Source organism: Epinephelus lanceolatus, chromosome 22 (assembly GCF_041903045.1).
Source record: "Epinephelus lanceolatus isolate andai-2023 chromosome 22, ASM4190304v1, whole genome shotgun sequence".
Lineage (NCBI taxonomy): Eukaryota > Metazoa > Chordata > Actinopteri > Perciformes > Serranidae > Epinephelus > Epinephelus lanceolatus.
This window is the reverse complement of record NC_135755.1, coordinates 26,529,725-26,546,084: the sequence shown is the minus strand read 5'-3', so window position 1 is coordinate 26,546,084 and position 16,360 is coordinate 26,529,725. Positions and strand designations below refer to the sequence as shown.

At 40.5% G+C, this 16,360-nt stretch overlaps 1 protein-coding gene across 1 annotated transcript in view; it reads left to right on the top strand.

The window, feature by feature from the left end:
* The window catches only part of pcxb (pyruvate carboxylase b), a 359,457-nt gene that overhangs the window by 15,931 nt on the left and 327,166 nt on the right, over nucleotides 1-16,360 (top strand). Inside the window, exons 3-7 of the mRNA XM_033609134.2 lie at nucleotides 1,862-1,955; nucleotides 3,262-3,352; nucleotides 7,939-8,104; nucleotides 8,664-8,809; nucleotides 14,049-14,166. Of these exons, the coding sequence (XP_033465025.1) occupies nucleotides 1,862-1,955; nucleotides 3,262-3,352; nucleotides 7,939-8,104; nucleotides 8,664-8,809; nucleotides 14,049-14,166 (615 nt within the window). The remainder of the gene's footprint in view (nucleotides 1-1,861; nucleotides 1,956-3,261; nucleotides 3,353-7,938; nucleotides 8,105-8,663; nucleotides 8,810-14,048; nucleotides 14,167-16,360) is intronic.

The following is a 16,360-nucleotide window of genomic DNA, read 5'->3' as shown; positions in this document are numbered from 1 at the left end:
ACCCCTCCTATTAATGCTAATGCTGTCCAGAGAGGCCGTCAGTGTGCAATTAAAATGACTCAATGTCAGGTGACGCACAGGATTTGAGTGACAAATAAATGTGTTCATGCATTTTATTCTAATTGCTTTTTAGAGCCTCCCATTATATTCATTCCTGTGGACACATTTAAAGTGCTTGATTTGGTTCAGGGTTTCATTATTTTAGATGGATTGTTGCGTAGGTTTCCAATACGGTGCCAACTCTGATCACATGTGGTACTTTGTGGGCCTCCTGCTGCACATAAGTCTGCATTACGCATACATATGCATGCATACATCCGTGTCTACCCTCCAATAAAGGCTCTATTTAACTGCTTTAATCCATCAATTTGATTCAAATAGATTATGGTCTCTGCCACAAGTGCACAAACACCCACACACACACACACACACACACACACACACTCATCACACACAGCAGGGCTTTCCGTCAATCTCTCTCCGTCACATCGGCGTGACGCGATATCAACACCACATTAGATCACATTCATCACACTGGAGCGCACTGGACCGTGCTGGGCTTCAGCGTGTGTGTGTGTGTGTGTGTGTGTGTGTGTGTGTGATGAAAAGAGAGACTGGACCATCACATCATATCAGCCCAGATTCCACCTCACCAAGCACATCTCCTCTCTGCCATTGCTTCTCTGCTCTTTCACTAATATTCTCCTTTCCTTTCCTTTTCTATCTGCTCTCCTCCTCCCCTCTTGCGTCCTCTCTTTTCTCCTCGTCTCTTCTCCTTCCCTTTGCACTCCCTGTCTTTTTCAGCACTTGTCAGTTGTGATTTTCCTCTGAGCCCCTTCCTGTCTTCCTTTTGCTCCTTTTCTCTATCCTTTTCTGCATTCCTTATTTCATTTCCCTCTTTTTTCCCCTCCACTGCTTTTCTTGTCTCCTTTCCACTGATTTGTCATGTTGTTGAACTTGCCAAACTGTGTGTGTTTTGGTACCTACATTCTTTAAAACCTCTTTTGTCCCTTTTTCTCTTTTGGCATTGTTCTTCTCTAAACTTTGTGTATTCCCTGACCTTTTATTCTTTAAATTTCTCACCTTAAATCCATTACATTTCATCTGTCTGTCTCTCTGTCCTCTCATGTTTTCACTCTTTTCATTTTCCTTCTGTTGACCTTCTCCAGAATTCACTTTCTTTATTGCTCGCTTTCTCTCTCTTTTAAAGCTCCTCAAATGTTTGAGCGCTGTCCTCCCTTTCAAGCAAGAAGAACACATCTTACTAGTTTTCAGTGACTAAACTTTTTTCTCTCCCAAAGTGTGTGTTGCTTGAAAAACAAGTATTTGGCTCCAGTGACAGCAAGATAAAAGGCAGGCAGTGTTTTCGTTGTCTAAAGTAGAGATTTTACACCCTGTGTTCTCCAGACTAAAACAAACAAACAAAAAAAAAACAGTAGACTTATTGCAGTGTCTTGATATTTTGCACAGTGTGATGAAGCACACCAGATGTCTTGTTTTCACATCTCATGTATGGCATAAAAAATTCAAAGTTTATTTTATTCTCTCAGCGGAGGCATTTGTCGCAAAATAGGGCCAATGCTACAGGATGTTGATAAAATAATATAAAAAGTGTGTTTATGAAAAATAGATGATGAAAGACTGAGAACCCTAACCTCCCTGTACACACAATCTGCTAAATTGTGGATAAAAATATTTTCAAGAATAAGCAGAGTTAAAGTGAAGAAGAGGAGGAGCAACATTGCAGAAGGGAAAGAAGGAAACTGGTGGGCAAATCGTGGACATTATGGATGATAAATCAATTAAATAACCATCTCCTGCACCATCCATTCATCACAAATGTCCCCCACTTTTCTTCCAGGTGAAATCGCCATCCGTGTGTTCCGAGCCTGCACAGAGCTGGGGATTCGAACTGTGGCTATCTACTCTGAGCAAGACACTGGACAAATGCACAGGTACTGAGTTCTACTACACTGGAGCTGAATGGGTCCACACAGGTTTAAACACAGAAAGCGTAACCGACAGATGTCTAAGTAAACTGCTGGGCTGCCACTGTTGGATATCGACCATGAAATGCTAACAGTTGATTAGAGCCAACAGCAATTAAAGGAGGCTCGGGAGCATTTCTCTCCTCTCCAGTGCTTTGGGCCAGTTCTTTGTTTTGCGCCTGGTATTAAGTAGAGACATAAGTATAATTGTATTGACATTCCAAACATTCAGGTAATCAAGCTGCTTAGTTTACATACACAAACATCCTAATCTGCCTCACTGACAGCTTCTTCTATTCCACTCTGACTTGTCTCTTTCTTTTAAAATGTCTTTCAGTAACTAATAAATCTTGTTATATGCATGTACTACCTCCTCCATCATTGTCTATATATAACATAAACCTAAAAAGATAGGAGGACTAATCTGAGTGATTAAAACACAAACTACTGGTGCCTACTGAGCTTGGATATTCTGTCATGAGGTCATAGTGTTTGTGTACTTGAGAGCTGGTGCACATCTTTGTGTTTTCTTTGCTTCTGCTGTCCCTCTGCCATCACACTGACTGCATTTACATGCAAATTGATATTGTGAACATGACAATATTCTAAATTTGATTCAGGTCATGTAAACAGCATATTCTGTTTGGATTTTCCAAATTAGGCCATTTTCCAAATGAAGCATTTTTCAATTAAGACACGTGGGTTATGCCGCTATATTTAGGTTTTAGGAACATTCTTTGGACATGTTTACAGTGCATTCAGAGTATGCATCTTAATAGGGGTTTTTACTGCAGTTTGTGACACACAGCTTCTTGCCTGTATACAGTTGGCTCTGTGCGTTGTACACATGCCCAAAAGAAAAGGCCACATTTTTGGTTGGAAGGAGATACACACCTACTTTTAAACATTATGAAAGACTTGGATGCTTTTGGATATGCACAAATATTGCAACACTGACCTTTTTGAGAAGGTGGTTGAAGAAGTGAAAGAGGGAGGCTGGGATCACACGGTCCAGCTAGTCCACAACTGATGGGAAAACTGTGGAAAAAGTCCAACTTTGATGCGAAGAAGCAAAATGGCTTTGACTTAACACTTTTCCATATTATAATATGATGAACGACATCTGAGGACGTGAATTTGAGTAGCCATAGCTGCATGTAAATGGGAATATTAGTAGGAATATTGTCTTTTTCGGAATAAGGGAAAAAACTGGAATGTGTTGTGCATATAAATGCGGTTACCGATATTAAATCCTTTGCCCTTGTCTTTACAGGCAGAAGGCAGATGAGGCTTACCTGGTTGGCAAAGGCCTCGCACCTGTTGCAGCATACCTGGACATTCCTGACATCATCAAAGTAGCCAAGGTAACTGTTGGTAAATGACGGTATTAAGAAAGTGGTTTTCCCACTAAAGAATAACGCTGCTTGCTTTACCAGTAAACCGATTCACTTGTTTAAAGGAAAACATCTGTGATTTTACATTTACAACTAAAGTTTCATCATGGTTACCGCTACAGTACTCAGCCTGTGAGAGTAGCTTTAATGCTTAATGACCTCTGTGGCCCTGGAGGAGCTTTCTAAAGTCTGAAAAAATATCCCAAGTGATGTCATTAAGGTTTTCTCAGCTCGGGCTTTGAAGATCGCAAATTGTTATCGGACAGCCAGCTTTAAAAACTGGGGGTGGCGACTTTCAAAGACATGGCCATGGAAGATCTCAAAAAAAAAGACATTTGTGAATTACATTAAGGGAAAGTGTAGGAGCTGGACTCATACTAACAGCTAAAAATATGTATTTTTGAATGTCATTTGCAGTTTTTAAAAGTGCAGTACTAAATTGTTATATTAGGCCTTTTTAAAATCTCATCTAATCCTGTGCATTTCCATCTAATAAAAATTCGCCTCAGCTGCTCTCAGGACAACATATACAGTGCCCTCCAAAAGTATTGGAACAGTGAGGCCAATTCCTTTATTTTTGTTGTAGACTGAAAATATTTGGGTTTGACATCAAAAGATGAATATGGGACAAGAGATCAACATTTCAGCTTTCATTTCCAGGTATTTACATCTGGATCTGATACACAACTTAGAAGATAGCACCTTTTGTTTGAACCCACCCATTTTTCATGAGAGCAAAAGTATTGGAACATGTGACTGACAGGTGTGTTTTGTTGCCCAGGTGTCTCCCAATTACATTGATTATTCAAACAATAAATAGCACTGAATGTCTGAGCTCAGTTTCAGATTGGGTACGATAGGTTTTGCCTGTGCAGACTGCATTTAGAGGTGGAACCAACATGAAAACCAGAGAGCTGTCTATGGGTGAAAAAGAAGCAATTGTGAATCTGAGAGAAGATGGACAATCAATCAGAGCCATTGTACAAACATTGGCCATAGCCAGTACGACCATTTGGAATGTCCTGAAGAAGAAAGAAACCACTGGTGTACTAAGCAACAGACGTCGAACAGGTAGACCAAGGAAAACATCAGCAGTTGATGACAGAAACATTGTGAGAGCTGTAAAGAAAGACCCTAAAACAACTGTTAGTGACATCAGCAACAACCTCCAGAGGGCAGGAGTGAAGGTATCACAATCTACTGTTCGCAGAAGACTTCATGAACAAAAGTACAGACGCTACACCAGATGATGCAAACCACTCATTAGCAAGAAGAATAGGAAGGCCAGGCTGGAATTTGCCAAAAGGTACAGAGATGAACCTCAAAAATTCTGGGAAAAAGTTTTATGGACTGATGAGACAAAGATTAACGTTTTCCAAAGTGATGGAAAGGCGAAAGTTTGGAGAAAGAAAGGATCTGCTCATGATCCCAAACATACAAGCTCATCTGTGAAACACGGTGGAGGGAATGTCATGGCTTGGGCTTGCATGGCTTCTTCTGGGACGGGCTCTTTCATCTTCATTGATGATGTAACACATGATGGCAGCAGGAAAATGAACTCAGAAGTCTACAGAAACATTTGTTACATCTTTTGAAACATCTGTTAATTTAAAGAAAGATGCAACCAAACTGATTGGGAGATCCTTCATCATGCAGCAAGATAACGACCCAAAACACACTGCCAAAACAACAAAGGAGTTCATCAGGGGCAAGAAGTGGAAGGTTTTAGACTGGCCAAGTCAGTCTCCAGACTTAAACCCAATAGAGCATGCATTTTACCTGCTGAAGAGGAGACTGAAGGGAGTAACCCCCCAAAACAAACAACAACTGAAAGAGGCTGCGGTGAAAGCCTGGAAAAGCATCACAAAAGAAGAATGCAAAAGTTTGGTGATGTCAATGGGTCACAGGCTTGATGCAGTTATTGAAAGCAAAGGATTTGCAACTAAATATTAAGTCTCATTCACTTTAATCTATTTTAAGTTTATATGTTCCAATACTTTTGCTCATCTAAAAATTTTGTGTTCCATTACAAATAATGCTATCTTCTAAGTTGTGTATCAGATCCAGATGTAAATATCTGGAAATAAAAGCTGAAATGTTGATCTCTTGTCTCATATTCATCTTTTGATGTCAAACCCAAATGTTTTCAGTCTACAACAAAAGTAAACGAATTGGACTCACTGTTCCAATACTTTTGGAGGGCACTGTACATAGTAAACATTCAAGAGAGAAACTTGCAGTGTGTCGTCATACATCAGCTCTGTCTTACACTGAGAAGTGGTACAAATAGTGTCTCTCAATGTTAAAACATAACTAAGCTGATGTAAGCAATCCCTTTTCTCTCTGTTTAAAGGCTTTTACTTTGAAGTAGTGTCTTGAATTACCATTAAAGGAAAAGCTCAACATTTTGCTTATTTGCTTTCTTTCTGGGTGTGAAATGAGAGGATTATCAATCTTTTATCTGTGTATGAAGTGTAGAGCTGGAGTCGGTAGGCCATTAACTTAGCTTAGCACTGTAATAATTAATATGATGAAAATTATCTTTATTTACACATTACTTTTTTAAAACAAAGTTACAAAGTGCTTTACATGTTTGAGCCAGGATAAATGACTAGAATCTGAGAAACCGGCTTGCCTGGCTCTGTTCAAAATGAAAAACTATGCCTACCACCACCTCTAAAGCTCGCTTATCACCATGTTGGATCTCATTATTTAACCGCTGCAGAATGGAAAAAAAGCAAAAATGACAGTGTGTAGTTTTAGGGAACGTTACTGCAACTGTGTTCCCCTGATGTGTTCTGCTAGATTTTTTTTCTTTGCTTAGGTTTTTAGGTTGTTGAAAAATATCCTCTAATGGTTTACCTTACTTTTGATCTTCATGGAAAAACCCTGCTGAGTTCCTGAAGTTGGAAGCTGTCACTGAAACAGCGGAACTTTATGGATTTTAATGGCATAAAATTAGGCAGTAATGCTACAGACAATTACCTTTTATTCCCTTGTGTTCACCCTATATTTAGCTTGATTAGAAGGAAGGAAAAGGAAACAACTGCTCTCCGTCCATCCTTTAAACACCTGCCCCTCCCCCCCATCTCTTCCTTTCCTTTTTCACTCCCTTTGCCCAATGTTTCCTGCCTCCTCTTGTTCCTTGTTGCTGCTTCCCTTTACCATTTCCCTCCTTATTACTATCTCTCTTGCTCTCTTTCTCTTCCCTCTGACACTTAGCACTGTGTTAGATGAGATCTGTTCCTTGTTACCTCCTTTCCATTCCTCCCTCCCTCCCTCCCTCCTCTAGGATGTGCTGCCAGTTGTTCATTAGCATTTCTCTGATCAATCTCTCACGGTTTAAAATTTTCTGCGTGGGCATGTGGTCAGCCAGCCAAAGCGGGGAGCCTCTGCCATCCAACTCATTTCTCAAAATCCTTCTGCCTATCTGGGAGCCCAGCCACCCCATGCTAGCAAAGGAGTGTGTGTGTGTTCTTTCCCTCCTGCTCTCGCTCTTTCACATTGAGTGTATGTGTACCTCTTCTTCACACTGTGTATCACTCTTGTTACTGTGTGACCAAAATAACCATCCGTCTCCGTCCCAGTACCGTCTGTGTGTGGCGTCATATGTGAAAATGTGTGTCTGCTTGCAACTGCGAAAAGCACGAGTGTATGATCTTACTTGTATGAATGTGTGTCATGCCGGCGTGTTATGTTAGCCTGTGTGTGTGAATCTTCATCTACTGTCTGTGTCTCTTCTCATTCACGTCTGTGTGGGCGAGTGGGTGTACCTGCTCATGTGCATGCACTTGCTGCATTTTATGTGTGTGTGGCTCCATGCCTCCTCCGGCCTGCCAGTAACAGCTCCCTTAACAACGGGACAGCCCATAATTATAGTCCGCCTCGTATCCAAGAGCAGATGGCACATACTGATCCAGAGATGGCTCTATCTGTCAAGCTCGGCAGCTACTGTATCTGTCTGCCTCCGTGTGTGTGTGTGTGTGTTCCTCTCAGTACCTTCCCCCTGACCCTCAAATTATGCGTGCCTGTCTACTTGCTCAGTTTCCTGCTGGTGTTCATTGAGTAGATGATGATTAAGGCGATTGCGAATAAGCTCGAATGAGAATAAAGTGTGTCATTAGCTCACAGTCCCTTTGCCGTAAGTGCGACATACATCCTTTTCACTGGCCAGCAGACAGTGTGTGGTAAAACATGCAGGTTAGTGTGTGTGATGACTTGTTATTTCCCTCACCAATATTCAGCCAAGTGTTAACTGGAGCCCTGCGGTGGCTCTGTATTTAACAGAGCTCCTGTTGCTAAGCTGGGCTAGGTTTCCTTTCTCTGGGTTCCACTGGCAAATGTTTTCGGACAAACCTGGAATTAAATGAGAATGAAAAAATGTGTTTAGGTGGTTGGTACTGTAAATGATTGTAGACTCATTTCTTTCTAAGCTTAATTAGCTAGTTAGTTTTTTTGTTTGTTCGTTCAAAGCATGAAAGCCAACAGGTACCAAGCACAGACATATAATGAATGTGAAGAACTTATTCTCCATATATCCCTCTCTCATTTCATAGGACAACAATGTGGATGCTATCCATCCAGGCTATGGTTTTCTCTCTGAACGGTCAGACTTTGCCCAGGCCTGCGCAGACGCAGGAGTGATGTTTGTAGGACCAACCCCAGAAACAGTCCGCAAGATGGGAGACAAGGTGGAGGCTCGTGCCCTGGCCATCAGTGCAGGTATGGAAGTGAACGAGTGGCAAATACGGGATGAATGATGTCAGGAAGAGTAGATTCAGAGAAAGGAGAACGCCTGCTATAATATGTGTAGTATTTTTGTTTTACCAAATAATTCTCCATTTGCACAATGTGGTGTGACTTGTTTCCGTTTTACAAACTTCATGTCTGTTTGCTTCCTGTCAGGACTTTACCGTTCGTTTTTGTATACAGTGTTTTTGAATATTGTCATAATCACCTCAGTGTCTTCGATAACCTTTAGTATGGCACCCGCCAAGCATTAATTTTGTCTGTGGGGATGAACATTTTTAGAGCACATTTTTCAGCCTTCAACTTGTTTCATCTGCAACTACAAGAAACTGTGAGAAATAAGGCTCTATTTATTAAGCCCTATGCTGGCATTCTGCTGTCTTCTCTGTGGTGGTCTCACATGATATATGATATATAACTTTCTCTATATTGATGCACTTAACATTTATTGCTGTAAAGTACAGCAGTCAGAATCTTTAAAGTACAATGTTTTTCACTTAAATTTCCTTTTGCTCTACCCACCTTTGTCAAGGTGTACCTGTGGTCCCAGGAACAGATTCCCCCATTGCCAGCCTACAGCAGGCGCAGGCGTTCGCCCAAACTTACGGGTTCCCCATCATCTTCAAAGCAGCCTACGGAGGAGGAGGTCGCGGCATGAGGGTGGTCAGAGAGTATGAGGTGAGCCAATCAGGTGCTGCTGTACATTATTACTTCTGTGAAAGATGTTATTTAATAGCTTGCATTAAAAACATTAATCTTGTCCTGAGGCGCGCCCAGCAACAACGAAACAAACCCAACTTGATTGCCAGCTCTCCTCATGTTTTTCATATTCATTAATTTTCTGTTTGTTATGAATGAAGGTGAAATTTCTTTGAAATTACAGCCTGATCATTTATCTCTCTGGCCGCCAATCACCCCGTGTGTTGTTGTGTGTGTACTTTGAAATTGTTTCTGTCACTAAGCAAGGCCAGAGTGATTTCTGTGTGTTGGTGGCTCATTTTACTGCATTAGCCGAGAGCATAAAGGAAATAATGTCTTTCAATATTGTAGCTGTCCACGGGGCCACTTTTGAAATATGCATCTTAATGTACAGATGATCATATAACCAATCTAATACATCTTACTTGTGTGCTACGTTTCCAATGTGAGTAATCTCTTTATGGTAGAATACCATAACATACAAAATACATAGCTCTACAAAAGTGTCAGGAAATGGGAAGGCGTAGGCAGGAAAAATGTTACCAATACTACCAATCTGCCACCTTCTCCTCATCTCCCTCCTTGCAGCTACGTAAGGGTGCCATCACCCAGACAGGAATGATAGGCTGTCACAATAGCTGTCCCAGTAATGACTGCACAGGACTGTGATTTAGGCCAAACCTGGACATTTTGTGCATGTTACTGTGTAGCTAATCTAGGAAACAATTTTATTTTGCTGTTAAATGATACTAATAGGATTCTAGTTGATCAACATGTTTTTTTCTTCCCAGTGACTCTTCTTTTGCCTGTTCTAGTTTGTGTATGTAGTTGATCGTCTTGGTTATAAAATGCCTGGTTACGAATTAAAGTCTGTCATAGAAATGATGACTTTATAACCGAGTCACCTGTGTCAGCTGTTGAAGTGTATGCAACCCGTCACCTCTAGATTGCAGGCTTGCCCTACATTTCTGCCAGCATTTACTTCAGACAGGAACCTGGTGGATAAAAGCATACTTTGTCTTTTTCTTTATACGTATTCAAGCTTTATAATGTTACAAGAAATGTACTATATAAAGACTAGAAAACTAAAAAGCAGACTGTTTAAGGGGCTACATTATAGATGATACAGGCAAATAATAGAACAGCAGAAAAGTCTGGTAAGTTTAAAAAAATGTCATCACTTTACTGTAATGCAGCCTTTAAAACCAGGAGAGGACACTTATGATATTACAATATTCAAAATCCAAGAGGATAACAGATCTCATAACAATATTGATTTGATATGAATATATTGCCCAATCCTATTTTCAGAGTTTTCCAAGTGTGGTAATGGTGTGCATATAAAGCTTCTGTTGTTTGTCTCATCTCTGTTGAGTATGCTGTGTGTTAATATATAGTTACAGACTGTTAGATAAGTCCAGTCACTCAAAACATATTCATAGAGCTGTTGGACAGCCAACAGCTGCTTGCTCGCTGTAAGTGGTGTTTTGGGAGATGGTTGTGAAAAATTCAGAATGGTTGTAGAGTTTTAACCTCCAAGAAAAACACACTCAGCCTCTACTGATTGTTATTGGAAACTGGGCCAAGCAGGTCCAATAATACTGTTTCACCTGCCACGGTTCAGTGGTAGGGTAATTATGATTTTTTTTATTACAACATATTGCACATTATTAATAGTAAAATAAAACCAGCAGAAACAAAGTGTCCACAGAACATCAATATATAAGAAGGGGTTTAATGTCCTTGAGTGGATGATTTTATCCAAAGTATGTGTCTCAAAGGGAAAACGAAGACCCGTAGGCCCATAGACACCAGAATGTGGCAAGTTGTCACCCCTGTTTATTTTAGTGGAGGCCTGGTGGCAGCTTTGCTTCTCGTGCCAGCAGTTGTGGGGGCACTGGAGAGAGTGTGTGTGTGTGTGGTTGCTGCCCATGCAAATGCGTGCAACTTTTCACTGTGTTGGCCTCAGAAGTTTGACCATGTCAAACTTTTTCAGCAGCAAACAGCTGGTTGTTGTCCAATGAGACAGAAGAGGGCACAGATCAGTGGTGAATCAGAGCTGCACAGAGCATTACCACCTCCTCATCCTCCATTGCTGGTAGCATTTACTGTTCTTTATTTCTGCACTTGGACTCTATAAAAAAAAAAACAAAAACAAAGAATATCTAAGTCACAATGAATAAGGTTATGCAAATATCTCCAACTTTGTTCCTACTAAACAAACCACATCCATTTTGAAATGGTTATACTCCCGCTACTCAGATGTATGCTTTAAGTATATGCAAAGTGCAAATTAAGGTGCTTTATTTTAGGGCTGCAACTAATGATTAGTTTTATTGTTGATTAAATTTGTTGAAAATGTTTTCTTTCTTGATAAATGAAGTAGTTAGTAGTTTGATCTATAAAATGTCAGAAAATAGTAAATGTTCATCAGTGTTCCCCAAATCCTAAGATGATGTCCTCAAATTTCTTGTTTTGTCCACAACACAGAAATACTAGGTTAACTGTTAGACAGGAGAAAAGAAACCAGAAAATATTTGTATTTAAGAAGCTGGAATCAGAGAATTATGACCTTTTTATACCTCCACGTCTGTGATAGCTGTGGCTGAAGGCATTATGTTGTTGGTTTTCCGTCCATTGGTCCCATTCATGTGAATGCAATATCTCAAGAACTTCTTGAGGGAATTTCTTCAAATTTTGCACAAACATCCACTTGGACTGAATGATGAACTAATCAGTTTGGTGGTTGAAGGTCAAAGGTCACTATGACCTCACAAGATGTATTTTTGGCCATTACTCAATAATTCATTCGCTGATTATGACTCATTATTCAACATCATGTTTAGGAACAGAAGAGGAGACATTTGGTTAGATACTGAATTGGTGAGACTGATCTTGGGTGTCTACCTTGAAACTGTGCTGATTGTATAGATCCTCTGTGCTGCCGGATTTGTGACGACGAGAATTGATTAATCATTGCAGCTCTACTTCAGTTATTAATTCCCTTTTATTAGCTGGGTGTGGCCCTGTTGGCTGTGACATTACTAAACCTTTGATCCAGAGAAACATGTCACATTTGGAGTGACTGCTCAGTGTCAGCCACAGCAGTATTTTACTGTTATATACTGATCTACGCATGGAATAGCAGTGCTGTGTTGTACTGTAGCCATTGAGCCTCACAAGTCAGCAATCCATTGTAAAGTATGACCTTTTCGGAGTTGTACCCCGGTCTAATTAATTAGTTGTTGACATTTCTAGTTATTCAGTTTAGTCACAGGGGCCTGAGCAGCTCCAGCTGATATGATGTGAGGAAATTGTAAAGAGGTTTCTCTGCACTGTTGGGACCTCAAACAACAACGCGTAGGTTGCCTTTAAATTCCATTAAGGCCAGCTCGTGGGTCATTTGTATGCTGAAATAACAGAGTGAGCCTAACTATCCTCAACATATTGTAGGATGAGATGTGTATGTTTACTGATAAGCAAGGCAGAATTAAAGTGCCAGATTTTTGCTCAGAGTTTGACGTGACGTGCTTTCCCAAAGAGTAAGAGAAAAAGAGAGCGGCACGTATCAAAGCTCCAGTGGCCAGAGCTGACAGACGGACTGAACTGATGTGAAAGGAGTACAAATGGAGTTCTGCTAACTTTGAGTCTTTCAAAAGTCTTTTCTGTCATTCACAAAAATGGAGGTGCATCAATAAATTGGCAATGTTGCTAGGTGTGTCATTAAACTCTTTTCCCAACACTTATAATTCAGTGCCAGTTGTAAGTATTCTTTTCAGTGGCTTCTTATGTTTTTACAAATGGCCATTTCATTATCTGGTAGGTTTATTTCAGTTATAACAATTGTAGGAGCCATTTTATTCTGACCATAAACTGACAATCCTAGACACATTTCTAAGAATTATGAGCTCATCCTAAGAAAGTTATATTTTGCAGTGATTTATTGGGTCTTGAAGACAGATATGGAATATTTTCATTATTCATTAATCTGCCAATTACTCTCTTGATTATTAATCATTTTGTCTATGAAAAGTTAGAAAATGGCACTAGATGCCCACCATAGTCTGCCACAGTCCAAGGTGACATTTCTAAATTCTTTATTCTCCTTCCAGCAGTCCAAAATTCAAGGTTTTTCACAAAAACTAAAAATGAAATAAAAACTGAAAATCCTAAATTTCGACAAGTTTGAGGCAGCACATTTAACATTTTTGCTCAAATGACTCAAACGATTAATCAGTCATTGAAATAGTTGCAGATTTATATCCCCAATATGAACTTTGTCAGGGACTTATATAATTAATGTAACTGTGATGTTTTAGGTTTGCACTTTGCAAACATGTTCAATTATAAATCCAGACAATAGAACAGAAACAGGGAGGTTAAACATCTATATAGCCCTGTTGGAGCACTCTTCCTGTGTTGGTGTAATTATTATACACAATGATAATTGCACACTGTACGTTTAAGCCTTCCATCTGTGTGTTTTAAGTTGAATCATTTGGAGGCCTTCTGTGCTGGATTTTTAACTTGGCAAAATGAAGCCAACTAACTTACCCTGATAACACTAAATCCTCTTATTGGTATCCTTCATCTGGTCTGGTCGGATGTAGGACAGTCCAGGCACTGAAATGTATTTTTTTTCTGGTCAATCTGTGAAATTCACCCTTTCCTTTCATGCCAGTTTTACATTTTTTTTTTTTCTTAGAAGCTTGTTCTGCCTCCCAGAGCATCTTTTCTCAAGGCTACAAGATGACAGATGAGAATAGGCTTGGGTATCCTCCACTGAGGCGCAGGGAAAGGGGCAGGATGGTGACTCAGTCTTTCCCCATAGAGGAGAGTGGATGGTCTGGATGGGCTGGCCGGATGTCACAGCCTGACAAACACAGATTGTGGCATGACCTCCAGCATGCTCCGATGTGACCTCCCTCAGCCTCTTCCCAGAGATGTTGTGTACAGTCTCAGTCCCTAAGGGGCTGTAAACATTTGTGTCAAAAGAAAGAAAAATACATGAAGAAAACTGCAAAACATCACATGTGAATGACAGGGGAGGGAAAAGGAACGGGAAATAAAAGTTATACAAAATCAAGTGACCTGATGCAGAGATCAAAGGACCTTGAAAAATACTGTGAAAACCTTACAAAACCTTTACAATGACTCACTTTCTTCTTAAATAGTAGCACTAACTCAGACATGTATGGATTTTTCTTGTGTTTGTCAGGAACTTGAGGAGAATTACCAGCGGGCCTACTCTGAAGCCCTGACGGCTTTTGGGAACGGAGCCCTGTTTGTTGAGAAGTTTATTGAAAAGCCAAGACACATTGAAGTACAGATCCTCGGTAAGTGCATTTATGACTTCCTTTGTGTTTGCATTTAACTACTCGTCCGTTTTTTTGTTTATGTGAATTGATCTAAGTTCATTAAGAAAGCAAGATGCATACAAGTCCTTGACTTCAATGATAGCGCAAAGGGAGGAAGAGAAACAGATGAACAATGAGAGTGAATGAGCTTTATTAGCCAGCAGAGGATTCTCCAGCCATTATTTCTTCTCGTAATAGTGAACATAACTCTGCTACCACTCAATATTAGAGAACAGAAACACAACACCGACACTTACAGGAAGTGCATCTGCACTTTGACCATATACTGTACAGTACATGTGAGTGCGTATTTGTGCATGCATGTTCGGATGTACTTTACTGTAAGTGCTTATGTTTTCAGGCATACATCTGTCCATGGTTTTGGGCTGATGTGTTTGTGTGTTTACGTCTCTTCATGTTTCAGCATTTACCTCATTGTTGTTCTGTGTGTGTGTGTGTGGTCACTGTGATTAATTACTGTCTTTAGGGCATGTAAGGGATTTTGTGAATTCTCTGAATTACCTGTTCAAAGCCATGTCTTTGCCAGCCCTTCTTTTTTTGCCTTTCCTCTTTTCATACTTCCCTCCTTCACTTTCAATTTAATGTTTTCCAGTTTCACCCCTTTAATCTTCTCTTTTTCTCCCTTTTACCCTACTCCTTTTTCTCTTGTTTCATTCCCAACCTCCCGCTGTCTCATTTTGTCTCTTCTGCCTTTGCGTTTTCTCTTAACTTTCCTTCATCCTAAATTCCTTTTAGGCTATTAAATGCTGTGCGATAACAGCGATCTTGCAGGTCATTCTGTGTGAGATGGGTGTAATAAGTTCTTCGTCTCAATCTGTGTTAAAGTATAGGATATCAATTTTGAGGCATGTTAGACTGTGCGATTAATGTGAGGTAGATAGTAGGGCTACATTTTGAAGAGGGAAAATAATGCATGCACAGACATGTCGGTAACTGGCTTCATCAGTCTTTGGCTATACTGCTGGCTCTGTTTTTAAATGAAGTCACAAATGAGACTCATCATAGTTATATATGTGACAAAATGATATCTGATGATGCACTGCTCAAAAAAAACAAGGGGACACTTAAATCACACATCAGATCTTATTATTCAAGTTGAAAATCTTTACTGATGTACATGTATAATTTGTTGAGAACAAAACAACATAACAGTGGTCAGTGGAAACCAAAATCATCAACCCACTGAGGGCTGGATTCAAAATCACAACAAAAATCAAAGCAAAAAACTGAAATCCTAGGCTGATCCAGCTTGTGTGAATTTTATCACAGCAACTCATAATGTGACTCAGTAGTGTGTGTGGCCCCCGCATGCCTGTATGCACTCCTGATAACGTATGTACATGCTCCTGATGAGTCGGTGGATGGAGTCCTGGGGGATCTCCTCCCAGACCTGGATCAGGGCATTATTGAGCTCCTGGACACTCAGTGGCATTAATGCTTTCATCATCCAGGAACTGCTGACACACTCCAGCCACATGAGGCTGGGCATTGTCCTGCACCAGGAGGAACCCAGGGCCCACTGCACTAGCGTAAGGTCTGGCAGTCGCTCTGAGGCTTTCATCCTGGTACCTAACAGCAGTCAGGGTACCGTTGGCTATGACATGGAGGTCCGTGCAACCCTCCAAGGATATGCCTCCCCAGACAGTCACTGACGCACCGGCAAACCAGTCATGCTGGATTGCTGTTACAGGCAGCATAACGTTCACCATGGCGTCTCCAGACTCTTTCATGCCTGTCTCATGTGCTCAGTGCAACCTGATTGGGCTGCAGGTACTGCCTCATGCTACCAGTAGTGACAAGGACACTAGCAGAACACAGAACTTGAGACGAATCAGTCTGGAAGGATAAGGAGAGAGCAACTGTCGCTTTTGCTTCTCCATTGCACCCTTTTATCACGTTCATTTGCACCAAAGCAGGTGAAATTGTTTCACAATCACTTGTGCTTCCTACATTGACAGATTGATATTCCTGTAGTTTGACGGACTTTGTGTTAGACTGTGATGGTTAAGTGTTCCCTTCATTTTTTAGCAGTGAAGTTGTGAGAATGTGAGTGTGAGGATTTGGTGCTCCTTCATATTTTTTCTGTAATTTTAAACTGACTATGTTTGGTTTTGGACTATTATATAAAAGAAGACTTAAGGATTTCACCTTG